We start from the raw sequence: 26100 nt of genomic DNA, 5'->3' as shown, positions 1-26100 counted from the left end.
TGCTGTTTATCCTGCAACTAAAACATACAACCAGAGCTACTATTCTTATTGGGATAGAAATAGCAAATACAATGTTCTCATACATTCATATTATAAACATAAAGGACTAACTTCTGTTCCACCTTTGAAGAACACAATGCCAGTGTCGCCTGTGAGGGAATGTGGGACGACCTGAACTGCTGGCCGCCTGCTTCTCTCGGGGACACCGTCTCCCAGCCGTGTCCTCACTTTTTCGCTTCGGAAGGTGAGACACAGACAGACAGACAGCCGTTATCTTTAAACACACTACACTGGTTAATTATTTGCCAGGAAGCCCGTTTGTTTTCATACAGACAGATTCACACTCTCAGGGTCTCTATCCAAACACCCAGCCATAAACTACTCGTGTACATAGAAACATTGCAGTGCTACATTTATGTTGCCAGATGAGTGATTCCCTGATGTTCATGTGAGGAACCAGAGCTTTATTGGAGTGGGAACGTCATGTTTGGAAGTTTGAAAACAGATGTTAGAGGAAAACAAGTCTATTTTTCAGGCAAAGTGCATCGCAACTGCACGGCCGGCGGCTGGACGGACCCTCTCGTCCCTCACGTTGATGCATGCGGCGACGCTTTCAACGAGACGCTCCACTTCCTTGGAGAGGTTGGTGACTGATATTGCATGCGGTATGTTTAGTTTATCTAATATAAACCTAAGAGGCAACCCATTTAGCATCATCCACATAACACACTTAAGCCCTGGTCTTGTTCAGTCCTCAGATTCCCAGTTGTACTTCTCCTACGTGAAAACCATGTACACAGCCGGATACACACTCTCCCTCATCTCCCTGGCCATCGCCGTCGCCATCTTCAGCCTGTTTAGGTGACGAACCGTTGTTTTGGTTGGACAGACTGGTGTCAAATGTGCTGAGGAAACTTGAGTGTTGTTTCTCCAGAAAGCTGCACTGTACCAGGAACCACATCCACATCCAGCTGTTCCTCTCCTTCATCCTGAGAGCCGTCTTCATCTTCATCAGAGACGCCCTGCTGTTCGCCAACGAGGACTTCTACCACTGTGACCACTACCCGGTGGGGATACTCGCTTTGCTTTTCTGCTGGGTGATGCACGCCGGCGTCCGCTCACCGCGCCTTCTCTCCCGTGTGGCAGGTGGCTTGCAAGGTGGTGCTGATGTTCTCCAACTACTCCATCCTGGCAAACTACAGCTGGCTGCTGGCGGAGGGTCACTTCCTGTTCACCCTGGTGAGCCGCTCCTTCTTCTCTCTGAGGAAACACCTCGCCTGGTACATCGTCCTCAGCTGGGGTACGGAGGACCTTTCACTTCAGCGTCTACTAAATACTATAAAAAGACACAATCATTAACACACGATTCCATCACACAGGCTTACCTTTGATGGTTATTGTCCCCTGGGGATGCGCCAAGTATTTTTATGAAGATGAAGGGTAAGGGGGGTTGCGTTCATTCATCTGCTGTGACAGGATAATCTACATTATTAGATAACATTTGCATGGTTTTGACGTGGGTTCTTGTTTTATGGCCCAAGCTGCTGGGAAACCCGGAGACATGCATGGATTTGGTGGATACTCCGCGTGCCGGTTCTTCTCACCATATCCGTAAACATTCTCTCTTTTACTTCCATGTCGTTCTTTTCCAAACATTATCACAAACTAGTAGCTTCAGAAATACACCTTATCACCTTTTTGCCGGGTCGCCGTGTGGCAGGATGCTCTGTCTGTGCAGGTGAGGGAGGTTTGGGGAGCAACATGGAGTGTTTGTGGTGTGTAGTGACTGTAGTCAACCCTGTTTAGTTTCCATTCAGATGCAGCACTAATGGGACTCTAACCTTGGAGGGACGTCTCCAGGTTCTGCTGCTTCCCTGGTGAGTCGACCGGTCAGACGGTGCTGTTTGGATGCTGAGTCTCATACCGGGTGAGATTTAGTGCCAGACAGCTGCTTTACTTGGGACTTATTTACTGCTGCTGTCTGCTCCATGTTTACAGTGTTTTAAGTGTTAATAGTAACCGTTTACAATATTTCCCACTGGATTTTATATTGTGTGAAAGTCTGACGGCCTGCTTCATATTTTATACATCGTCTCATTTAACCTTCTGTGTCTGAGAGTCCAGACTTGGTTAGACCTTTCCGTCTGCCCTGGTCTAACCACGTCTGGACTCTCATAGCCTCAATGTTGAGTGTGGACACGATCACATTTGTGGGGGATTCAAAGACATGCATTCAGTTCAAAATCAGGATTGTTTAGTGACTATGGAGGTCCTCCATAAGACAGGAAAACACTGTAGATACAAAAACAACTTCATTTAGCAAAGCTAATGGCTAACACTGACAATCCTGACCAATGGGGTTAAATAAATGCCCACAGCCACCTCAATATCTTACAGCTTAGCAGGTAGGGGACTCAGCACGGGGAGATTCCAGTCACGGACCCCAAAACAAACCACAACTCACACTGCAAAGGGAAAAACTCACCAACAAGTAGTGATGCCATCCTTCAAGCCCACCAGCATGCATGGAGGGCCGTGTTCTCCAGAGCTGGTGTTCACACTACCTGAAGAAACAGTCAGTTCAGAAGGTTAAATGAGATGATGTATAAAATATGAAGCAGGCTGTCAGACTTTCACACAATATAAAATCCAGTGGGAAATATTGTAAACGGTTACTATTAACACTTAAAACACTGTAAACATGGAGCAGACAGCAGCAGGAAATAAGTCCAAGTAAAGCAGCTGTCTGGCACTAAATCTCACCCGGTATGAGACTCAGCATCCAAACAGCACCGTCTGACCGGTCGACTCACCAGGGAAGCAGCAGAACCTGGAGATGTCCCTCCAAGGTTAGAGTCCCATTAGTGCTGCATCTGAATGGAAACTAAACAGGGTTGAATGAAGTCTACCTCTTCAGCTACAGATGCATCACTGGATCAATCCGGTCACATCTGCAGACACATCTGTCCTTCCACACGGCGACCCGGCATCAGACAAAGAGGCTCTAATGAGCCTCACCTGCCGTTAAAGGTGAGGAGCGCTCTAAGCCTGTATGTCTGGGTTACAGGAAACAGACAGACATGTTAGTAACACTTAGATTCATATTCATCTCCTTATTTAGCGCTTCACAAGAAAGCAAAGAAGCATATTTCTTAACATGATAAAGAGTGCTTTAATCATTTCAGATGAACCTCCTCTTTTTCTTGGGCATTTTGAGGATTCTGGTGAACAAACTCCGAATGCCAGACGCACAGAGGAATGAGTTCAGCCAGTATAAGTGAGTACGGTTGGAGTGATTACAAACAGAAAGGCCGTGTCTTTGAGAGGAATGTATTGTGCATGAAGGAGGAGTTGATAACGATCCCAGATACAAACATACAGTCACTAAACTCTCTTGTTTCCCCAGGAGGCTGATCAAGTCCACGTTCTTCCTGGTGGCTCTGTTCGGCCTGCACTACATCCTGTTTGTGTTCTTACCCGTTGAAGTCAGCAGCTCAGTGTTTAAGATCTGGACGTTTGCAGAGCTGGCGCTGTCGTCCACACAGGTAGATACCATGTGGAAGAGAGAGAGTTAGAATGGAGACATAACAGTACACTCACTGAGCCCGTCTTCCTCCCAGGGCTTCGTGGTCGCCGTGCTCTACTGCTTCATGAACGGAGAGGTAAGCGCCGCTCGGCCAATAAGAGCCCAGCCTTGTGGAGCAGATGTGGGATCCCACCTCTGCATGTTTCCAGGTGCAGCAGGAGTTTCAGAGGAGGTGGAGGCGGTGGAGGCTGACCCAGCTCCTCCCCAGGAGGCGCAGGCGGCAACACGGCTCCATCAGCCACAGCGGCTCTCCCCACACACAGGTGTCCCTGCTGCCTTGCTCCACAGGCAGCCCGGCAGCCGGCGGACTCCCCGTGGACACGGTGGAGATGTGATCGGCTCCTTCCTCCACTTTACATACATTACACAACCGCAGCGTTAAACAGTTTCTAACAGTTAAAGCCTCCAAACACACATGAGACTACATTTACCAGAATGCAACAGCAACATTTCAGAAACTCTGTCTTTCAAACTCAATGCACCCAGTTTGTGACACAGGATTCCCGTTAAAATGTAACATGTAACCCTGATGACATCACTGTGACATCACCGGGGTCGTCAGAAACAAGCCCCAAGATTTCCAGTAGCCAGTCCTCTTTAATTAAACCGGATTACAACAAATTTACATTTTATGGCATTTAAAGGAATAGTTTGACATTTTAGGAAACACATTTATTCACTTTGTCATGTGACTGGGATCCACACCCCCCTAATGCATGTTATTGATGTAGAGTTTCAGCCAGCAGGTGATTAGCTTAGCTTAGCACAGAGTGGAGGCAGACTGGGTTTATCCAATGTCCAGTGTTGGTTGCTTTTTAAACCATTACATCTTACACCGTAATAAAGAGCACAATCACATTTAAAATCTGGTCTAAATGTGTCCATTTTGTTTGGTTTCTATTGAGAATGAAATGATCAAAATGTGCTCCAGACTCTACGAGCCATCTCTCGCCATCAGCTGCTCCACCAACTCAACGTAGGCGGCCATCGCGTCTTCTCTGGACATCCCTTAAGAACGGAAACAAGCAACCCAGTTGGTTTTTGCAGTTTGCACATACTTTCTGGGATTTATCCGAAACACTTGGAGAAGTCTGACCTTTCTGTTTGTGCCACGCGGCCCATTTCCCTCGTCCTGCCATGTCCAAGACTCCTGGACGCTCTGCAGACGGAAAAGCATCAATAATGAAGTTAAGGACACATGATGGTGTTTTATAGGATGACTGCAGGAGTTTAAATACGACCTCAACGGTGGAGAAATGCCAAATCATTAGTTGCCTTTAAAACATGCGTGACCGATGTTCACAGAAACATGGCCACATTCCATTTTTATCAGTTTAGACTCTCAGAAAGACACAGAACCTGTCGGACCTGATGCGTTCCCTGGTGGCAGTCGTCCATGCACGCTGTTCACACAGAGCTTTTTAGCCGTTTCCATATGAACTCCACAGCGTTGGACGACAGAGACTCACCGGTGTTGACATCACCGACGGTGGCCTGCTTGTATAAACCGTACACTTCACCCAGGACCGCGTGGTCCGGCTTCAGGAGCTTCACCTCCTCCACGGCTTTCAGAAAGGCGTCCTGCAGGACGAGAGAACACAGGCTGAAACGACCTCTGACCCTGGATCAGCAAACACACCTGAGACCATGAGAACCTGAGACTATGCAACCTGCTGGGAAGACCAGAGGAGATGCTACTTACCGTCATGACTGCTGGGAGACACTGACTTGCTGGTTCACTGGTCCGACTGCAACAACGTCCTTTGTCGTGACTGAAAGTGGGCAGCGCTTCTGAAGGCGGCGCTGCACAGCTGGACTAACTGGTTCACGGCGCTACAATTCTTACATTTATAATACTTCTAAAAGGAAGAGTGTCATCCATTCTAACTTGAATCTGTAATCATCACCAAATGCAAAGTATGAAAACAAATAAATCCTTTTTTTGGTTTGTTAAATGTAAAGCACAAACTTAAGACAGAGCTCCATTAAAACCATTAAACACAGAAATGTGTTTCCCTGCCACTAGATGGCAGCATCCACATATTAAATGATGCTATGTGGAAGACCGAGTCAGCCCGAGATTTGATTTACATTTTAAGTCTCACAAATTAATAACGAAGATAGATTTCAGCCTTTAAATCACTTAAGAACGTCTTACAGAGCATCTACACATAACATGTACTTCATATTATTTAAGAGATAAATACAATAGTGGGACAAAAACATTTAGAAAGAAAAATATTTTATTCTATGTTCTAGAAATTTGATCTCTTTACATCCATGCCTTTGTGGTTAGAAATTAAATATGTGTACACTGACGTGACGTTTAAACTCAGACTGGATCACATCTAAATGGAACTGAGACGGATCTTTGGCAAGAACACAAAACTAAATACTACAAACTCTTACACAACTGTGATTCATAATCTAAACCAGCCTGTTCATATTTGAGTTAGTTGATTGTGTTTTCATCAGCAGATCAGAGTTTTTAACACTCAAATGTAACCACATACAACAAAAAAACAAGAATAAGAAAGACAAAGACAGAAACCTGTGAATGGTCCTTTTCTAAAACAGCTACAACAGCAGAAGTACTTTAACTTTGGTTTCCAGTTAGAAACGACACACGTTGGGACTGTAGAAAAAGTTATCAGCATCTTGTTACAAACTGGAACCAAGAAACAAAGATTTCTTTGCATACATTAATATGCACATGAAATCAAATACTCATTTGCATAAAACCACAGCGTTGCCATTTCACTTTTCATTTACATCACGGTGGAGGACGTCTAGTCTCCTCCCTCCCAATGATTCCCAAACAGTTTGAAGGAATATGACGGCACATCTAATATTCAAAGTGCTGCAAAATGAGAGGCCAAAGCAAAAGCAAACACTGATGTGAGATCAGTGAAACGGAGACTGGCTCACAGAAGTCTTTAAGTGCTAAAAGAAAAGAAACTATTGACAGGAAGCCAAACTGAATCTGCTTCTCTTAAGTGGAAAAAAGAAACCATATTTCAAGCTCCATTATGCTAAATGTTCTTGCGCTGCTTGGGTCGGTCAGTGTTCAGCAGTTTCCTTCAAAGTTGCATAAATTAAGCCAGAAGCTGATATTGTTCTTGTGTTCATGGAACAACACATTGAAGCACTAACTAAACAGACGTTAGTGAGGATGCATAGTGCAATCACGTTGACATCACGTTTCTAAGAAGCTACCAGCTAATTTGTTGAGGAGATTCTGAAATCAGTCTCAGAGAGGAGCCTTCAATACATTCAGTGGCGTATAAATCATTCATCTCCTCCGTGACGGCCGTTTATATTCATGAGTGCCGGACCTTCGGTGTTTCTCACACGTTGCTGACGTCGTCCAGCCCGTTGCGGCGGTCGTCGTCCGGCAGGCTGAAGCGGATGTGTCGGCTCTTCTCCCAGCCGCGGCGGATCTGCTGGAGCCGCCGGGCCACGCAGGGCACGAAGAGGGCCAGGCGGCCCAGCAGGACCGCCAGGGGAAGGATGAGGACCAGGAGGAAGGTGGGAGGCAGGCAGAAGCGGTACTCGGCCGGGTCGAAGGCGCGGTCCCAGCCGAAGAGGAGCGTGTGGAGGGCGGCCATGGCCAGGGCACAGTAGCCGACAGTGGACTGCAGGAGGGGAAAGAAGCTCTCGTTATAGAGACCAACATGCTTTATGGTTCTCCCCGGACAGCGAGCAGCGTGATTCTGCACAACCTGGGATTTCCCCTTGAAGTGACTCCTCTTCGGTTCATAACAGCCAGCCGCTCCACTACGTTAGCTCGTAGAACCGGAGGAAACACACTGACCCACCACTCCTGACCTGAATGAACCCCACCAGCGAGCGTGGGTGCGTGCGCTATACACTGGAGCTGCAGGGCCCACTAATTAAAACCTTCCCAAGGTTGAGTCGGGTAGGGGCCAAGGGGTTAACAACAGCCTCATTACTCCTCGTTCACACACACTAACCGGGCAAACTAGATCATAATTATTTCCACTTGACAAGAGTGATGACTTTTTTATTACGGTGCTTTCAAAAAGTGATGGGGAACAGCAGCAATTTAAAATCAGGAAACAAAGGAGCTAAATGTGAAATTGTAGATTTAGAGCTAAATCACTCCTAGTCGGAATTAAAAACTAAACTAAATCATGAGTGAGACTTCAGCTCAAACACACGATGACGTGAATTAATCCGTCACACACACAGATATTTCTATACATGCAGCTGAGGGCAGCGAGTCTAGGAGTGCAGCCTGGCACACAAGGTCGCCACGTGACTAATCTGACGGCCACCGGATTAGCTGAACGTTAAGATGAAAGGGAAACAGGCAGCACCGACGGAGCGCGAGTCCTGGAGAAACGAGGCCACGGCGGGCACAGTTAACGAGGAGACGAGGACGGGAAGTGTGTGTGCGCTGAGTCACTCGTGACGGCTTTTAACGCCAAATCTGGGCCAGCTGCAGAAGTGCAAACACTGTGAGTGCGATCTGAGCAGTAAAGACATCGTGGGCATCTGTCCACACATCAGCCTGGATGTGTGCGTGTCAAGTGTCACGACTGTCAATCTTTGTGGATTAATCCCATCTGACTTTAACCCTGCTGCGTCCAAGAAGAATAGAAACCCAGCCTTGTGGCAGCGGATATTAATAGAAAACGGAGCACTTAACAAACTGTTTGTTTCTGTGTGTTTGTGTCTACCTGAATGAAGGTGAACTCCCTCCAGTTGACAGTGTTGGCCACCGAGGGCAGCGAGGTGACGGCCAGCAGAGAGAGCAGGCCGAGGGCCATGATGCCCACCGAGAGGTACAGCTCCATCCTCCACACCTCCTCCTCGTTCCACAAGTCCACCTCCGCCCCGGCATTCATCTGGAGACACAGTAACAACTCAACTCAAAGTGTCCAGGGTAGGGATGGGACCATGTTTGTGTCAGTGTTTCCTCCTCTCACCTGTTTAAACGCCATGAGCATCTTGAAGCGGGCAGACTTCCTCATGGGCAGACACAGACTGTAGATGGCGTGCAGAGCCGCACACAGGAAGCTGCACAGCCCAAACTGCTTCCTGCCAACGAGCCAGCGGTCCAGCCAGTTGGGGAAGCGGTGGTACTTGGAGCCCTGGCACAGCTGGAGGAAAGCGGCGCACAGACCGGGCAGGTAGACCAGCGCCAGCATCACCAAGGCCACGGAGGGAAGCGTGACGTTCACGGTCTCGATGGGCATCTTGTAGAAAACGCTCTTCCCTTTGGTGACGTAGGGCTGCAGGACGTCACGGAGGAAGTTGTACAGGTAGAAGAAGGCAAACAGGGACAGGGTGCAGACGACCGGGACGCGCCAGCAGGGAAACAGGTACAGGGGGAGGTTTTCGATCTCCAGAGACGAGGAGAGGAGGCCCATGTCGACGGGGACGAAGCCCATTCTACGACAGAGCTGCATCACCGAGCTCTTGGCCTGGTTGCTGTTACTGCACAGGAAGATCTGGAGGAAGAACATGTGGTTGAGGTTCCCTAGAGGTGGAGTATGACTGGACCTCCATGAATCCACCAGCAGCTGACGCTTCCTACCTGCCTGCTCCCATCCCGCGGGCCCGTCTGCAGCGTCCACGCCGATATGGTGTTAAACCCTTTGACCACCAGACTCTCTGGAAACAGGTCGGCCAGCTGCTCGGCGTGTGAAGGCCCGTCTCGGCTGATTCTCAAACCGTTGCTGACATCCACCAGCGTCTTCCCGGCCAGCATCGGCTTCAGCTCCACCAGCGTGGAGTGGTGCTCGGGGAACACGGCCACAAAGACCAGGTCTGCCTGGCTGGCCGCCTCCATCTGGGACGTGACCTGGAGGCCGAGGGATGGGACATACGCGATAATATATTGTTGTCCCATGTCTGTACTTCACATACATTACACACGTTTATGTACACTGTCAAAATCCCAACATATCTCTTGATTTATTACACGTTTTTATAAGATAACTTGATCCAAGTCTGACAGTGTTACAATATAAAGAGGACACTTTTTAAAAAGTGACTGATTATCTGCTTTATTCTCTTCCCATACCACAATAAACCAGCATCTAAGATAATAACAACAGTTATTATGCCTTGCAGATAAAGTCAGGGTAAATATATAATTATCAGCATGAGGGGGGAAACAAAAACACCAATTACATGGCGAGTGTGAATGCGAGCGTCACCTCTGCCTCTTCAGGGAACAACGCCTCGGAGCGCTTGGGGTTTCGGCTCCCCACCACCACTTGGTAGCCGGAGGCCACCAGCCTTCTGGCCAGGGAGCGGGAGAAGTCGCCCGTGCCCAGGATGCCCACGACCGGAGCGTTGAGTTCAGACGTGGAGGCTTCCAGATGCCTGCAGCCTCCTCGGATCAACGGCCTCGACATCTCGTCAGGCATAATGCGCTGATCAATCTATAGGGAAGACATTTTTCAGTGTGGGCTGTTTGTTTACACCTTCTTTTAATATCACAATATCTGTGTGGCTCCAATCAAATAAAAAGGAGAATATTAGATGCTTGCTTTTTCAATGTATTCATTATTGTAATAAAATATGTCAATATTCAATTTATGTTTGTCATTTGACGCGTCATATATGCATACAGTAACTCAAAGTAACTCAAAATAAAAAGGATATTACACACTAAATACAGCTACAGCAACCTGTCACTAGTCCACCCAGCTGGTTCAGATAAATGACGTGCCATCATGTAATACAATAACCACGTAGATTTGACTAAAACATGCCATTCGTGCCAAACTTCATTCGTAATCCCCCTCCCACACAATCAACAAGCGCTAGTTAGCTTACATTAGCATTCAAAACGGCACAAATGTGGCTTTTCTATATGAATGCTGCTTTGGGAACCATCCAGACATGCGCCGAATACACCGGGGAACTGTGACCGTCCAGAACCCGCTTCTAGTAATGTCTTAGAAGGCATTAAAGTCGACTGACGAGCGATTAAACACTAAAATGATGAAAATCCGTATGGACGCTCTGTTGAGGCGAATCGACGCCACCGCGCTCCTCGTCCTTGACTGAACTCGTGAGAAACTTTTACCTCCGATTAAAGTTGCTCTCCTGAACACGAAGGCAACGCGAACACACACGAACACAACACGAGCTCATACAACAGTATTTAGCCTCCGTTCGTACTCACACGGCGACATGTTTTACTACTTTCGGTTACTTACTCGCCGCGCTTCTCCTTCGCCGTCTGCGAACGTTTTCTTCCTGATAAGATGACGCGGCAGCGGAAGCCCCGCCCCTCCCACGCCCCCGCCTGTGTGCAGAAGATAAAACAGAGAGAAAGATACAGTTTATAAGCAACACAATAGACGGTTCACAGTACAAACACATGAATACCAGTGTTTACTAATGTTCTTTACAGGAAGCAGAACATGTCAACAAAATAAAAGGTAACAAATACATACAAATGCAATAAAATATGCACAATTAAAGCAACTTACTTTGTTTTAAGTGATGATTCACTGTCAATTAATCCGTTTTTTTATTATTATTGTTCAGTACTTTAACCCCGAACCCTTAAAGGCACTCACCTGACATGTGTCACATGTTATCTACGATTGTAGGTTTTTATTATAGTTGCATGCTGAGGTTAGCATTTGGCTCAGTCTCACAGAGCTGTTAGCATGGCAGTCTTCTTTTTTTTCTTTTTTTTTTCCAGCACTGGTTTAGTTGTGTTCATCACTGTGTGTTCTTTTGGAAAATGAGGCGAAGGAAATGTCTAGTAATTTGAATTTGAAAGGCTTTTAATAGCCGTCCCTCCCTTGACTCCATCTGCTGCTGTCGGTGTATCTGATGAACTGGCCTTGGGATTGGACATAAAAAAGGAAAAGCGCCTTAAAAAGAGGTCTGGCCGCCGGTCACACACTGTCAACATGACTTCATCAAGTCTGCCTTTGCCACTTGCTAAAGGTTGAACCCCCTCTGGCTCGCAGCGCTGCATCAGTGTCACCACACACAACCCAAACACATACGCACACACAGTGGATGCATGCCAGCCTCTCCAGGCCGTGCCCCGTCTGTGTTTACACTTAAGGTCCCAGTCCTTGACACACATATCCCATTTGGAGATTTCTCATTCATACCTATCGATTACCGGCGTCTCCCGGTGCCGTAATCCATTCAAACCAATTACCCGGATCCTCCCTGAAACCTGGTGATCTGGATTGGATACCCAGGAACCATCAGGATGCTGTTTGCAGGTTCTCACATCATCATCACGCCTGCGACTCCAGACCGGATGTCAGGGAAGTGAAGGCCCGGTCGTAAACGCTGAGCCTGAGGTGGACAGGTGCAGCCATGTTGGCATGTGGCAGGGCTTCACTGTCACAGCCGTCCACGGAGGAGGACGGTTGTTTACTTCCAAGGGCAGAGCGTCTTCAGTGCCCTTCATCAAGGATTAGGGACAAACGTTGAGACAGGAGCTGGTGCTGCAAGTTCCCAGCGCTGCATCGCGGAGGCCAGATGACACACGGAGGAAATACAGCGTGTTCTGCTTCATCCTAAGTGGATGCGACGACACGGTTTCCCCCGTAGTTCACCCTGTAATAGATTCACCGCGTCCTTCCCTGTGGTGCTTGTCAGGTGAGGTGGGTTTACGATGAGTCGGAGATGGATTACAGGGGAAAGCAGGGAACAAAACAGACATGGTTTCCAGTTGATGCTCATAATGTCGTAGTCATGCTAAAGAACACTCAAATCACCAGAGTCCATTCAATATAGTGCACATTTTAAACATGTTTGACTGACCCTCAAACAAGCAACACGAATGTGGAAAACGTGACAGAAATCTGACGTTTGTGTCGTTTTTTCCCCCCTCTCTGCAGTCGACGTCACAGTTTGAATTACTTCCAGCTTGACGAGCTCCACCATTAAAATGCTACTGTCTGTCTCTCTTCCCGTTCATGCATCAATAGTAATAATACAAATTATTATTATAACAATGCAGTACTCTCACAGAGGGGCATTCTTTACTTTTGATGCCCTTTCCTGTGGATCCCTCACGCTTAACTGGCCATGAATCCAATTTGAGTCCAGCACAGACTCCGCCACCACGAAGAAAAACAACTAAACGGAGCGATGGATAATTACTGAATGCAAAAAAAACCCAACAAATAACACATTTCCTGGGGATCAATAAAGCATTTCTGATGCAGATATTGAATTCCTCTAATGGTGGCACTACTTTTGCTTCAGTAAAAGCTCACTCCGTCTGTATGGTGTCTGTCTCGGGGCTCACTCTCTAACGGCGGCTCACGATGGACCGCTGCGTTGGCCTCCCCGTGTGTGACACAGCAGTCCAGCATGCAGCCTGATTGGACGCGTGGCCACAGGGCAGGATCATCTCCGCCGCTGCAGTGCATAATGTGGACAGTGTGCCGTGCGTGGCCCACCGTAGCCTACAGATACAGTCCACTGTACTGATCCCGAGTAAAGGTCACTTCTGCAGAAAAGGGGAGCAGAATGTCCTCTTTACGCCTTCCTGCCTTCCGAATTCCTGCCTTCCGTTTAGCAATCGTTTGCGTCAGATATTAATTTCCATCTCTCAGTCCTAGAAAATTACACCCCAGGTTTTATTTTGGGAGCCGGCTCTCGTGACTCTCTCACCTTCAGACATGAGCAGCCCGGCCGGAGCCGTGTTCTGGGGAGTTAAAGCTGAGCTGAGCACCGGTTGAAATTGCTTCGGGGGGGAGCTGAGGGGGGTCGCGGGGTTGGCTCCTGCAGGGCTTCGGCTAAGCCTCGTCTCCAGCCTCTGAAGATTTCTCAACATGGCCTTGAGCTCTAAAGCCTCTGCTAGGGATGTGGGGGCCGCTGCTGCAATTCCAGGTGCTTAGTTCCCAACCTGCAGTTTCAATATGTCAGATGTTTCAGGGGGAATGTCTAAGCACCGAGATAAAATCAGCCCATGCTTTTATTTTGCACGTGGAAATGTTCTCTTTATTGAGTGTCTCCAGAGCTCCAATGAAAGGCACTCAGAACTCCACCGAGGTTTGTTTGTTTTTCTGTTTGTCAGCAGGGTCAGGGAGAAACCACCGGCCCTTTTTTCAGTTCAACTTGATGCAAAGACGTAGCACTTGTCATGAAGGACCCATTACGTTTGGATCCCAATCATGTTGCGTATACACTCACCTCTTTGTCAGTTATGGAAACATCCTCGGTGACCGTCTGCCCTTCAGAGGATGATGCACTCAACAACAAGTTCATGGTGGCCTCACTGCAAAAGAATGGGGGGAAAAAAAGAGGTATATGAGACAAATCTGTATGCAAATAGTAATGATTGTCTGTACACAGGAGGAATTTTTAATCGGTCGTGGAATTGAAATGCAAGCCCTGTGTCAGTCCAGCGCAGGAAACAAGACATTTTCTGTCTCCCTGCAGCCGGGGGCTGAAGGTGTCGACGGCCGTCAGACATCTTTCCCCACGTGCGTTATCTGCTTCTCTGTCGGCGGGTGTGAGTGTGCAAAGTGATGCGGTTGGTCGTGATGTCATCATGGTGAACCAGCCCTCGGCCGTTAGCTCTGACTTTGAAACGCCTCGTGTCTGAGTCAAATATTTGGATGCATTTAGTTGCCGTTATTTAAAGCTTTTATTTTGTCAAGGTGGATTCATTCATTCATGTATGTATATAGTTATATATTTACATTTAAGAGTATAGCCCATGTGATTATGGATGGCATGTAATGGATTCAATGAGAGATTTAATAAAATAAATACATTTTCCACACTGACTTATGGTATTATGTTAGATGGCCTAGACATAAATCCAAATCCCCCAGTCGTGCCACTGAAGAATTTATGTATCTGTTTCTGAAACCATAAATCCTGGAGGGAATAAATTGTATGGTAATTCTGACCTCTAATGTATTCCACCTATAAGAATACGCAAATGGCTCTGCACCCCTGAGATACATGACAAATAAATATGCAATTATTTGGCATTTTAAGCGAATGCAGATGCGTTTAAGTACAACATGGAGGTATTCTTTCCATATGTTAATATTGAGTTTTCTTTGCGGAATGACAATAAATATTTAGTGCCATCTTGAATAACAATTGCGCATAGTCTTGAACTTTACGCACCAGGCTGATCCTCTTGTCAAGTCAGTCAACAGGAAATACAGCACTTCCTGTTGCACATTTAAAAATAAAAGCCTTGTTGACAACCCTTAAGCTGCTTACAGTTCAAATACGTGGTAATGTGTCAAGTAGACGGTAATATTTCCAGTATAAATATTAAGAAGTACATCTAAAACACTACAGTTATTATTTTAGATTCATATGACTCGACTTTCATTTACTTCGCATTAAACGTCCTAACCTGCTGTTTTATTTTGAAGGCCATGCCCCCTGTCTTCCGGTCGCACCCTCGCTGGCTTTAACAGCTGGCTGCAGCTGTCCGCGCGCACCTATCCATCCATCCAGGACGCGCACCGCTCCCCGGTCACAGCCGCTGCTCCGTGGCTCGAAGCCACCAATTAGAAGCGCCGGGCCGAGGGACGCGCACTTCCCCGACTTGGTCTCGCCTCTGCCCGCGTCTTTAAAAGCGCCCCCCGCCCTCCGTCACGATTCCCCTCCAGAGCGGCTCCGCGGGCTTCCTGTCGTCCTTTCGCCGCGCCGCGCGGAGGAAGTGGTCGGTCCTCCTGGTGACCGCCGTCGCGATGCTTCTGCTGGCTCTGGCCGTCGCCGTGCCGCTGCTGCTGCTCCGCACCTCGGAGACCTCCGCGCACTACTACGAGATGATGGGCACCTGCCGGATGGTGTGCGACCCGTACACGCCGAAACCGGGGGGCGCCACCGCCATGGAGGTGATCCAGAACGTGAACGGCGTCGCTCCGCAGCCGCCCATGGCGCAAGGGAGCCGCGGGGAGCCGGGGCGGCCCGGTAAACCGGGTGTGAGGGGACCACCGGGTGAGCCAGGAGCGCCGGGTCCGAGGGGGCCGCCGGGAGAGCGCGGCGACGCCAGGCTCGCCTTCCCCGCGGTCACCGGACCCTCCGGGGGAGACACCGGCGAACCGGACGGCACGAACTCCACGGCCAGCAGCTTCAGGATCGCGTTTTACGTGGGGCTGAAGAACCCGCACGAGGGCTACGAGGTGCTCAAGTTTGACGACGTGATCACGAACTTGGGGAACCACTACGACGCGAGCACCGGCAAGTTCACGTGCCATGTGTCCGGGATCTACTTCTTCACCTACCATGTGTTGATGCGCGGAGGAGACGGGACCAGCATGTGGGCTGACCTCTGCAAAAACGGACAGGTGAGCAGCTTCAAGTCACTTTTAAATGTTATTATAACATCTCAATGCCTCTTCCTCTGACTGCACCTGTCCACATGTGATGATGTCATGAGGTCACATCTATTTCACACTCTTATTTATTTGCATTTTAAGCTCTAATTTACCCAGCATTCCCTGTTGAGCGTCTATTTTTACGGCTGCACCGCCGCTGTTTCACTGTGCCTCTCAGGCATGCATGAACTTCTCCACTCCCGTCTCTATTTCCATTCTCCTCCTCACTAATGAAGTCTCCCCCCCCACCCTCCCTCCCTGCAGGTCCGGGCCAGCGCCATAGCTCAGGACGCAGACCAGAACTACGACTACGCCAGCAACAGCGCCGTGCTGCACCTGGACTCCGGGGACGAGATCTACGTCAAGCTGGACGGCGGCAAAGCTCACGGGGGAAACAACAACAAGTACAGCACCTTCTCCGGCTTCATCCTGTACCCCGACTAAAGACTGCCTCGTCCCCGTATTCGCTCCATATGTCTCTCCTCGTTTGGTGCCTCGACACACAGGCTCATCTGTTCATTAGACCTTTTGTTTATGTGTTTACTTCAGTCAGAGTATCTGCCGTGACGCGCCCGGAGCGGAGAAAGCATCATATTAAGTTCCTTTGACACATGTCTGAAAGGCTTTAGACGGCGGGCATCGCCCGACCGCATGTCTGTTTAACGCTTTCTCGTGTTTCAGGCCGGAGTGATGAGAGAAACCCAGTGAAATTAAGAGATGACGGCGGCTTCACCAGCATTTAACACGACCGACATCTCACAGCAGCTCGTTTCCTAAAGAGGAGCCACCGTGATCGGTGGATTCTCCCGCATGCAGGGTCCAATACTTCTATTTAACCTCCTCGGGTCAAGGGGTCATCTAAGTAGGCTCGCTAGCTTGAAACCAAGGATATTAAAGGAAGGCCGGGACATAGCTGCGTCCCGATCCCATCTGAGGCTGCATTTGAAGAAGGCCGTCCCATTTAAAACTTCAAATGCAGCCATCGGAGGATCCAACGGATGGATCCTTCACAGCCCAACGTATCCCAAGATGCATTGCATGCAAGTGAGACATCAAATAACAAGAATACAATCTGATCTCTGGCTCCATTTTAATCATATAAACGTTAGTTCCCCTCTAAGTCGGCCTCGGGGGTCTTTAAAGGACCCGGGTCCTGAAGGATGCGGCTGCAGAGCTGAGGTGTGACAGTGTAACGGGAGCTGTGATGTCACAGCAGGAGGACAGTATATGACAGTAGACACGACAGCATCGAGCATCTAAACCATAGTTTCTCACTGCGTATCTAAATGCTGATGTTTTATCTCCGATCGTGGTGAATTATTATCGAGATGATCGTAAATATCGTCAGTGACTTGAAAAAGCTGTCTATCATGGAAGAGAAGTGAAAGATAGAGCCTGATTTTTTCCTTTTTTTTTAAATACATTGTATGTAAATTGTATTTATTTATTCATATTTATTTTTCACTAAAATGGATGTTCACTGAAAAAGATGTGTTTTCTCTGTGACGCAATAAAACATATTTGTTTCTTAACTGAATGTTTCCCCGTCTGCTTTAAACATACCTCACACACAAATGACTTTCATTCTCTATTCTTTTCCGTGATCCACCATCTCTCAGTTTCAACCGATACCTCTGCAGCTTTAATGCTTTTACTTTGAAGGAGGGCTTCGTGGCTTTTCCAGAGTTAGTGAGGAAACATAAATAACGTGCGTCTCCTCACATCTCCTCAGAGAAGCTGGTGGCTGCCGGCTCCGTGTTTCACTTCTGATTAACTTGTAGAAAGACTTGGAAAAGCTCCACCAGACTGGTATATGTGTGTGTGTGTGGCTGTAAGCCTTTATTAAGATGACGGCTGTTTGTGTTGTTGTTTTTTTTACCCCATCCCCTCGGGAACACACACGCCAAACAGCTGTTTACACACGACTCCTGTCAATTTAAATGGAAATCACGCAAAGCAAATATTAGCATGTCTGGTTAGATAAACCTCTATTAAGGTGTTGGCTTATTTTCTTGCTCTGTGCAAACGATCGGTGTCCTCAGAGGAGACGCCGTCATTCTGGAGCTGCTCCATGAAAACCAGGAGTGCATGCATGGAAACCCATCCGTCCTGTGTGGTTTTGGTTTGTAACGTCGAGGACGGAGGTGGTGAGTTAACGTGACATTAAAGGGGAATAAAGCAGGGTGTAATAAAGCCGTTTAAAGGGACACTACGCAGGATTGTCCTCCGTATTAATCAACACTAGAGTCCCCGCCTCTGCCTGGACTTCCTTCTTATTCTGATGTCATCAGGGCGTTGAGAGAACACTCAAATATAGTGAGGCGATAGCCGACAACGCGTGAGACGCTTTCAGCGCCGCCGCCGCCGCATGTGATGCTGCAGGCTGTTGTGGGCTGAAGTGTCACCGCTGGGTTCCTGGACCGCCGTTTCACAAGCCTCGAGCTTGGCGTTTTGGCGCCTGCCATCCTGGTTTCTAGCAACCAGAAGTGACTCCAGTGGGAGGAGCTAAGCTCAGCTGAGTGCAGTCCAGTGGGAGGAGCTAAGTAAAAGCGCCACTGCACACATTCACAATGAAAAGGAGCTGCTGACACCGACTGAGACATCAACGGTGTGTCACCGGCTGCCAGATGGATGCCACACACACACACACACACACACACACACACACACACACACACATATATATAAATAACACGATGGATGATCGTCCGTCGCCCTCGTCTGGGTGACAGTAAGGGATTGCTGACTGACAGACGGAGTAGTGAAATTCTCTGATGGATGAGATAACACACACACACACACACTGTGTTGAGGTGAATGCAGCCTGACAGGCAGCTGAGCAACAGGCGTCATGCTGGGAGTAACGACAACATGACACGCCAGGGTTTGCTTGTTGTACATGTTGTACATGTTGTACTTGTTGTACTTGTTGTACATGTTGTACATGTTGTACTTGTTGTACATGTTGTACATGTTGTACATGTTGTACATGTTGTACATGTTGTACTTGTTGTACATGTTGTACATGTTTGTACATGTTGTACATGTTGTACTTGTTGTACTTGTTGTACATGTTGTACATGTTGTACTTGTTGTACTTGTTGTACATGTTGTACATGTTTGTACATGTTGTACATGTTGTACTTGTTGTACTTGTTGTACATGTTGTACATGTTGTACTTGTTGTACATGTTGTACATGTTGTACTTGTTGTACTTGTTGTACATGTTGTACTTGTTGTACTTGTTGTACATGTTGTACATGTTGTACTTGTTGTATATGTTGTACATGTTGTACTTGTTGTACATGTTGTACATGTTGTACTTGTTGTACTTGTTGTACATGTTGTACATGTTGTACTTGTTGTACTTGTTGTACTTGTTGTACATGTTGTACTTGTTGTACATGTTGTACATGTTGTACTTGTTGTATATGTTGTACATGTACTTGTTGTACATGTTGTACTTGTTGTACATGTTGTACATGTTGTACATGTTGTACATGTTGTACTTGTTGTACATGTTGTACATGTTGTACTTGTTGTACTTGTTGTACTTGTTGTACATGTTGTACTTGTTGTACATGTTGTACTTGTTGTACTTGTTGTACATGTTGTACATGTTGTACTTGTTGTATATGTTGTACTTGTTGTACATGTTGTACATGTTGTACATGTTGTACTTGTTGTACTTGTTGTACATGTTGTACTTGTTGTACATGTTGTACATGTTGTACATGTTGTACTTGTTGTACATGTTGTACATGTTGTACTTGTTGTACTTGTTGTACATGTTGTACATGTTGTACTTGTTGTACATGTTGTACATGTTGTACTTGTTGTACATGTTGTACATGTTGTACTTGTTGTACATGTTGTACATGTTGTACTTGTTGTACATGTTGTACATGTTGTACTTGTTGTACATGTTGTACATGTTGTACTTGTTGTACTTGTTGTACATGTTGTACATGTTGTACTTGTTGTACATGTTGTACATGTTGTACTTGTTGTACTTGTTGTACATGTTGTACTTGTTGTACTTGTTGTACATGTTGTACATGTTGTACTTGTTGTATATGTTGTACATGTTGTACTTGTTGTACATGTTGTACATGTTGTACTTGTTGTACTTGTTGTACATGTTGTACATGTTGTACTTGTTGTACATGTTGTACTTGTTGTACTTGTTGTACATGTTGTACATGTTGTACTTGTTGTACTTGTTGTACATGTTGTACATGTTGTACTTGTTGTACATGTTGTACATGTTGTACTTGTTGTACATGTTGTACTTGTTGTACTTGTTGTACATGTTGTACATGTTGTACTTGTTGTACATGTTGTACTTGTTGTACATGTTGTACTTGTTGTACTTGTTGTACATGTTGTACATGTTGTACTTGTTGTATTTGTTGTACATGTTGTACATGTTGTACATGTTGTACTTGTTGTACATGTTGTACATGTTGTACATGTTGTACTTGTTGTACTTGTTGTACATGTTGTACTTGTTGTATATGTTGTACTTGTTGTACATGTTGTACATGTTGTACATGTTGTACATGTTGTACTTGTTGTACATGTTGTACATGTTGTACTTGTTGTACATGTTGTACTTGTTGTACATGTATGCGGCCATCGTTACAGTCGGTCGTGACTTTTAATGAAAGCGCGTGACTGAAGAGTCTCTCCCTGATTTCACCGCGTGGCTGATTGCTGAACCGACATGAGGAATGGCAGCCGCCGAGCTGATTGGATCCACGCCATGATTGATCCGCTCGTGCCTGAGATGCAAATGCCAGCGCGACACAAAACAAAACACAAAAGGACGACGTCTGAAGGGACCTGCAGAGACCTAAAACACCTTCTGCTTATCTTCCTCCTTTGTTTGTCGGAGAACATCCTCGCTGGAAAACCAGAGAAAGGAGAAGCTGGAGATGACAATGACTTATAATTGTAGCTACAATACTTTATGTATAATTTATCCGTACAACATTGATTTCCTAACTTCTTAGAACAAATTGTTATTTATGAAAGTAATGGTTCCGATAGATCGGTTTATTGTCACAGAGACCCGATACCGGTCTATCGGATCGATATCGGTGCGTTTACAGCTGTTAACACAAACCAACGCACAGCAAAAGCAGAAATCCAGCCACGTTTTGCTTCAGTGAATAAAATTCTCAGCCATGTGACTCACATTTCAGCTGAAATGCTGACTCACTTCATCTGTCAGTCCGCACTCTGAAAACGACGTCTTCTTCGTGGTTTAATCGGCCAAACGAGCTGCGTAACGGAGACGAGGGAGCGGAAGGACGCGGGAAAACAGCGAGGGGAGAAAAAAAACCAAGAGCACACTGAACAACTTATTTTTCTGCCTCATAGAAGAAAATAAAGAAGCAAAAAAAAAAAAGACAATGACTCCTCGGGGGTTTAAACTCAGGGTTAAGCTTATTTGGAAAATAATACAATGCTGTGGATGCGTTTGCAAAGACGATAAGCTTCCAGGCTCATGAACTATAGTTATTATAGTATAGATATGATATTATATAGTATAGTTATTATATTATATAGTATAGTTATGATATCATATAGTATAGTTATGATATTATTACATAGTTATGATATTATATAGTATAGTTATTATATTATATAGTATAGTTATGATATTACATAGTATAGTTATGATATTATATAGTATAGTTTTGATGCCCTGAATGTCATTTCTAGGAGACAAACAACAAGGTCTCTGCTGTATTAATGTCTACATGACCTTATTTGGAGTGTTGATGGAGCAGCTACAGTGTTAGCGTAGCCTAGCACCCATCCACCAGACTCCATTCAGAAAACCAGCGTTTTAAAAGCTGTTTCTTTAATAAATAATAAACCATGACTTTTTACACATCGTCATCATTACGTCGTTACTTCTGCATCCTTTGTATCCGTTTATTGCTCGTTAATCACAGCTGAATATATTTTGGATCCAGCTGTGGTTATTTCAGCCATAATGGAAACGTAAGCCCCGCCTTCTTTCTGTGAAAGAAGTGATGCCTCATTTTAACTGGATTTTCTGGACAAAGAGTCCGCTTTAATCCCATCTACAGTCTGAGATCCTCTAAGAAGTTGCACACAGATGATCTGCAGGCAGGCGGGGGGGGGAATAACTGTCAGAAAGGCACCCCGTCTTGTTCTCGGGGGCCGGGCCATAATGAGAAGCTAAAAGAGCGTCTGCAGAGATCAATCACACACACATCATCCACCGTCTCATCATCCCCTCGCTCTCTGCCACATTTATATCCTGATTATTTATGTCCTGCCGCCTCCCTCCACTCGTCATGAGACAGAAACCTTTTAACAGCCTTTCAAATATGGTCGCTGTCCGCCTCGTTCACACGCATTTCCATACCTCTCATTTTGCTCATTACTATTAAGCAACAGCATATTTTGATCGGGATGAAATCGTGAATCACGATTATTTGACGAACTGTGACACGCAGCAATAAGTAGAAACTTTAGATTTAAACATCTGGATTTATTGTTTTCTGAACATTTTTCAGATGAGGGTAGATGCTGCCGAGATAAATAAAAGCACTAACAAATAACATTTAATTATTTTAGAATCCCATTGAGAGTTTCATTGTCCTTTTACAAGGGGGGCCTTGGACGAGAATGTTTAATTTGGTCCTGCATGTCCTCGCTGTGGCATTAATAGACGATAACCTCATCAGAGATTTGTTCCCGTCTATGAAAGAGCTCAGAAGGTTGGAAACTTTCACAATGCAAACCATTCTGAGGGCAGCAAAGTCCCGATATTACCATACAGCTCACATTTAGTGACGATGGTAAATATAAACAATCATGTCTGAATAAACATTAGAGTCTGTCCTTCCTGATCATTTTAACTAATCGGGAAGTTCACCACGATCATCTTATTATCGCGATAACATCCTCCATCGTCCCTGGCCCCTGAAACTTTGAGCTCCCCTCTTCTTACATATTAAATATTCCTGCTGTCAGGCGACAGCCGGCCACTCAGATCGCTTTATTACCCTCACATTCCTCAAACTGTGTCAAACGGCCGTCATCCGTCTGCTTTCAAAATCTGACAACGACTTATCCGGGATATCATTAATTTATGGCCGTGTCCCTAAGGAGCCTTTTCTAATCCCCGTTTGGTCCGATCTGTCACCGGTGAATATAGGGGAGGAAAGGTTACGGAAATAAGTCATGGAGCGGCCGGCTTTTATTGTAACCGAGCCAACCAGGACTATATCTTTTATCTGTCCGCCGGCTGCCGACGGTGACAGGCCGAGGACGGAGGATGAGAGGGACCATCCTCGGAGAGTCGACTGAAAGGTTAGAGTGGCCCCGGGCGCACACACACACACACACACACACACACACACACACACACACACACACACACACACTGAAAGCCCTTCAGTCATGCATGCACATTAAACACGCTTTAAAACATACAGAATCACATTTATCTGGTGGGACAGCTCCATGCTTCTTCAGCCAAACACACATTCCCAGTAGTTTGAGTATTTACTACAACGTGAACGCCTGTTTCTACAAGAAAAGATCAAATTAAATTAAACATCCTGTCTGTTTGTGTTACATCCGATGAGCCTTTTAACAAATAAACTCCAACTGGACTTCCTGGACGGTGTTTGTTTAATGGCCTCCGTCCCGACTTAATGAGGGCAGAAACCTTAAGAATCAATCAGCTCAAAGTCATTGAGCTTAACGAGGATGAGGAACGGTGAAGAGTGATGCTGCCACTGCACGAGGAATGACCTGTGACCTGTTGCAGGAACGTCTTTTCTGCTGTTTCGTTGATGCTTCGCTGTTGTATTACGTCTGTAATTTTTAACAGGCAAACAGGAAATAGATGTCCAACAGTCTCAACGCTCTGTATGACCAAATTAGGAGGAATCAGTAGGCTTTATCCTCTGGGGAACACGAATGTGGCGTGGACTTCACCATATTATCCCTGATAATCACCGAAATCACGCAATGTTTTTTCCATTATAATAATGAAAACTCACCACGATGAACTTATTGAGTGTTTTTTTGTGCACCGACATCGACGGGTCCAGTAATTGTGTTAACACAAGTCCGGCAAAAGTGTCTGCATCGATTTAATTTGCCAATTACTAAATGGGCCTCATTCATCATCACCTTAAGCTTCCGCAAACCGCTCAGCAAGATGTAATAAGACCAAGGAGCAATCTGTCCCCCTCTCCTCATTAGGGCCCTAAAGAGATCCCCAAAGCTTAATTATTTATCTGCATTAATATCCCCTCTATTATTAATGATAGGTGAGTGAGTGTGTGTATGTGTGAGTGTGCGAAGGCCAAAGATCAGCCCTCCTTTACCTCAGCCTCCCTCCTGATTAATGGATGAGGGAGAGGAGCCCTTCATGTATTATTACTGCAGAGAGCCTGGACCTTGGAGAGAGAGAGAGAGAGAGAGGGAGAGAGTGAATGATAATCGCCGTTTAGTATTCAAACACGTCCTCCGCACGGTGCCCGGCATTTCAATATCGTGGCAGGAAGTGATGGGGTTGAGGGTCTCGCAATTGAAAATCCATCCTTGTTTGTGACGCTCCTCCAACATCTTTGCCCCGGCTGGAATCTGACACCGGCGGGGCAAAGTTGGGGAATGTCAGACGCTGGGAAAGTGGTGGAAAGAGCCGAGTCATCGCCAGACTGAGGCGACAGGTGACCATAAACAGGACTTTTACATGAAAAACACTTTATTGGCTTTTATGGAGGAGGAGAAATATGTCTATCTTATCTGCATCTGCACTGATTAATGCTTCTCCTTCCTCTTGTCTGTGTGTCTCAACAGTCCAGTGGCTTCGTTTTAAAGCTGCGTTACGCTGACATCTACTGGACAAGCACAGTACTGCAAGGAATGTGCAAACAACTTGTGGATATATTTAGTTCTATTAATATTTCTAAATCTAATTAAATATGATTAAAGTCATTATTTGTATTCATTTATTCACTTTATTAGATTTATACAGATTTTGTTTTTTGTGTTTCTTGAGTTTAATGCTGGTTTATTTTTGTATTTTACTCTACAAAAGGAAAAATAAGGGAAATCTAAAAAAAAAAGGGAAATCTAAAAAACATTTTTTTTTACATAAACTGACCTAATATTAATCAAGAATGCAAATTAGTATGGTTAGATATTGACTTTTTTCTATTTCTGCTAAAAATATGTCCAAAATAAAACTATAGAATAAAAACATAAACAAAGCTTCTGCCACTTACACACCAGAGTCACTAGATGTCGCCAGACTTCTATACTTGCTACTGCCTGTCGGGGTATCCAGATGTGGGTACATGAGTTCACAGTTTCATGCTGAGCACATCCCAAAATATACTTTATCTGCATTCAGAACCTGATTTAATGCAAGTTTTGTCGGATTTAATGGACGAACCTCTGCCCTTCAACCTTAGTGCAAACTCTGCATATGTATAATTTAATTGCTGCATTAAAAAAACATTCAACACGCCTCCTTCTCTATGTCCCATCATCGTCCACTAGGTGGCAGCACAGGCATGCAGCTGCAGCACTTTGAACCAAAGCTTCCCTCAGACCTGATTCCTCTCTGACGATGTGAAGGCAAGTTATTTTGTTGTTGCACAAACAGGCCACATTTATCCGAAGAAAACACAACAGAGGAGCATTCTTGGAGTTGTCTGGAGCCAATGAAAACAAAAACATATTTATCTATTATTTTTTATACAGAGTTTAGCTGTCACTGTATTGTTGTAAGTAGATATGTTGTATCACACTGTGACGATGAGGCCGCTGTGTTATTTAAATATGTTTAAAGTGGCTGAGACTAAAATTAGACCCATACTTTGGTGTAGCAACATATTTCTATTCTAATAATAATGTGTTTTTATTGCTACTGGCTCAAACAATCTGATTTACATGATTGCATTAAACTCCTTTTTGCCTTTAAGAAAAACGTTACACTTAAAATGTGCTCTTCAGGGAGGAAAACAACACAGTTTGGTCGTTATTGAAGCTTTTGGAACACTTAGGTTGTATTATTTTTCATGCTTTTCTTTCTAAAAAGCAAGAAGGAACGCAGTTCGTTTGTGTTTCGGGCCTCATTGTTTGGTGTCAAACTCACAGGAAGGAAACAATCAAGAACCGCAGAAAAC

The 26100-nt window shown here is 45.7% G+C and overlaps 5 protein-coding genes across 7 annotated transcripts in view; 2 read left to right on the top strand and 3 right to left on the bottom strand.

Moving 5' to 3' along the window:
• Positions 1 to 139: 139 nt before the first annotated feature.
• Positions 140 to 4077, top strand: sctr (secretin receptor). The gene is made up of 11 exons (XM_084004081.1): positions 140 to 244; positions 536 to 642; positions 752 to 861; positions 935 to 1067; positions 1147 to 1300; positions 1380 to 1440; positions 1542 to 1611; positions 3186 to 3277; positions 3407 to 3545; positions 3621 to 3662; positions 3736 to 4077. Exons 1-11 carry the CDS (start codon positions 160 to 162, stop codon positions 3919 to 3921), a joined length of 1179 nt encoding a protein of 392 aa, XP_083860207.1. The 5' UTR covers positions 140 to 159; the 3' UTR covers positions 3922 to 4077.
• An 86-nt stretch (positions 4078 to 4163) lies between these two features.
• On the bottom strand, positions 4164 to 5441 carry LOC311009735 (acyl-CoA-binding protein-like). The gene is made up of 4 exons (XM_084004082.1): positions 5289 to 5441; positions 5056 to 5167; positions 4683 to 4745; positions 4164 to 4594 (listed from the first exon to the last, which is right to left on the bottom strand). The coding sequence occupies exons 1-4, from the start codon at positions 5292 to 5294 to the stop codon at positions 4521 to 4523; spliced, it is 255 nt and encodes an 84-aa protein (XP_083860208.1). The 5' UTR covers positions 5295 to 5441; the 3' UTR covers positions 4164 to 4520.
• Positions 5442 to 5811: 370 nt separating this feature from the next.
• Positions 5812 to 10892, bottom strand: steap3 (STEAP family member 3, metalloreductase). 3 transcript variants are annotated; one of them, XM_084004021.1, is made up of 6 exons: positions 10786 to 10892; positions 9775 to 10002; positions 9150 to 9416; positions 8539 to 9063; positions 8290 to 8457; positions 5812 to 7221 (listed from the first exon to the last, which is right to left on the bottom strand). In XM_084004021.1, exons 2-6 carry the CDS (start codon positions 9985 to 9987, stop codon positions 6934 to 6936), a joined length of 1461 nt encoding a protein of 486 aa, XP_083860147.1. In that variant the 5' UTR covers positions 9988 to 10002; positions 10786 to 10892; the 3' UTR covers positions 5812 to 6933. The 3 variants fall into 3 exon arrangements, with proteins under 3 accessions (XP_083860147.1, XP_083860148.1, XP_083860149.1); XM_084004022.1 differs by lacking the exon at positions 10786 to 10892 and adding an exon at positions 10653 to 10770; XM_084004023.1 differs by lacking the exon at positions 10786 to 10892 and adding an exon at positions 10400 to 10553.
• A 2887-nt stretch (positions 10893 to 13779) lies between these two features.
• cUnh8orf74 (chromosome Un C8orf74 homolog) overlaps positions 13780 to 26100 on the bottom strand; it is a 101972-nt gene continuing 89651 nt past the window's right edge. Inside the window, exons 9-10 of the mRNA XM_084004169.1 lie at positions 24292 to 24363; positions 13780 to 13832 (exon numbers count right to left, since the gene is read on the bottom strand). The gene's annotated coding sequence lies outside the window, so the exon portion shown is untranslated. The remainder of the gene's footprint in view (positions 13833 to 24291; positions 24364 to 26100) is intronic.
• Positions 15048 to 17077, top strand: LOC311009790 (complement C1q-like protein 2). The gene is made up of 2 exons (XM_084004170.1): positions 15048 to 15876; positions 16171 to 17077. Exons 1-2 carry the CDS (start codon positions 15277 to 15279, stop codon positions 16348 to 16350), a joined length of 780 nt encoding a protein of 259 aa, XP_083860296.1. The 5' UTR covers positions 15048 to 15276; the 3' UTR covers positions 16351 to 17077.

The sequence above is a fragment of the Eutrigla gurnardus genome (assembly GCF_963514095.1).
Source record: "Eutrigla gurnardus genome assembly, chromosome: 24".
Classification (NCBI taxonomy): Eukaryota; Metazoa; Chordata; class Actinopteri; order Perciformes; family Triglidae; genus Eutrigla; species Eutrigla gurnardus.
The sequence above is the reverse complement of the archived record's forward strand: the minus strand, read 5'-3'. Positions and strand labels throughout refer to the sequence as shown.

Excerpts from the sequence above, each read along its gene's own strand:
- sctr (XM_084004081.1), top strand. The coding sequence starts at position 160 with ATGTGGGACGACCTGAACTGCTGGCCGCCTGCTTCTCTCGGGGACACC. Across the intron at positions 245-535 it reads TCACTTTTTCGCTTCGGAAG|GCAAAGTGCATCGCAACTGC; the intron begins GTGAGACACAGA and ends TCTATTTTTCAG. Across the intron at positions 643-751 it reads CGCTCCACTTCCTTGGAGAG|TCCTCAGATTCCCAGTTGTA; the intron begins GTTGGTGACTGA and ends GGTCTTGTTCAG.
- LOC311009790 (XM_084004170.1), top strand. The coding sequence starts at position 15,277 with ATGCTTCTGCTGGCTCTGGCCGTCGCCGTGCCGCTGCTGCTGCTCCGC. Across the intron at positions 15,877-16,170 it reads ACCTCTGCAAAAACGGACAG|GTCCGGGCCAGCGCCATAGC; the intron begins GTGAGCAGCTTC and ends CCCTCCCTGCAG.
- steap3 (XM_084004021.1), bottom strand. The coding sequence starts at position 9,987 with ATGCCTGACGAGATGTCGAGGCCGTTGATCCGAGGAGGCTGCAGGCAT. Across the intron at positions 9,064-9,149 it reads CGCGGGATGGGAGCAGGCAG|ATCTTCCTGTGCAGTAACAG; the intron begins GTAGGAAGCGTC and ends TTCTTCCTCCAG. Across the intron at positions 8,458-8,538 it reads TGCTCATGGCGTTTAAACAG|ATGAATGCCGGGGCGGAGGT; the intron begins GTGAGAGGAGGA and ends CTGTGTCTCCAG.
- LOC311009735 (XM_084004082.1), bottom strand. Across the intron at positions 4,746-5,055 it reads CGTCGGTGATGTCAACACCG|AGCGTCCAGGAGTCTTGGAC; the intron begins GTGAGTCTCTGT and ends TTCCGTCTGCAG. Across the intron at positions 4,595-4,682 it reads CGCGTGGCACAAACAGAAAG|GGATGTCCAGAGAAGACGCG; the intron begins GTCAGACTTCTC and ends TCCGTTCTTAAG.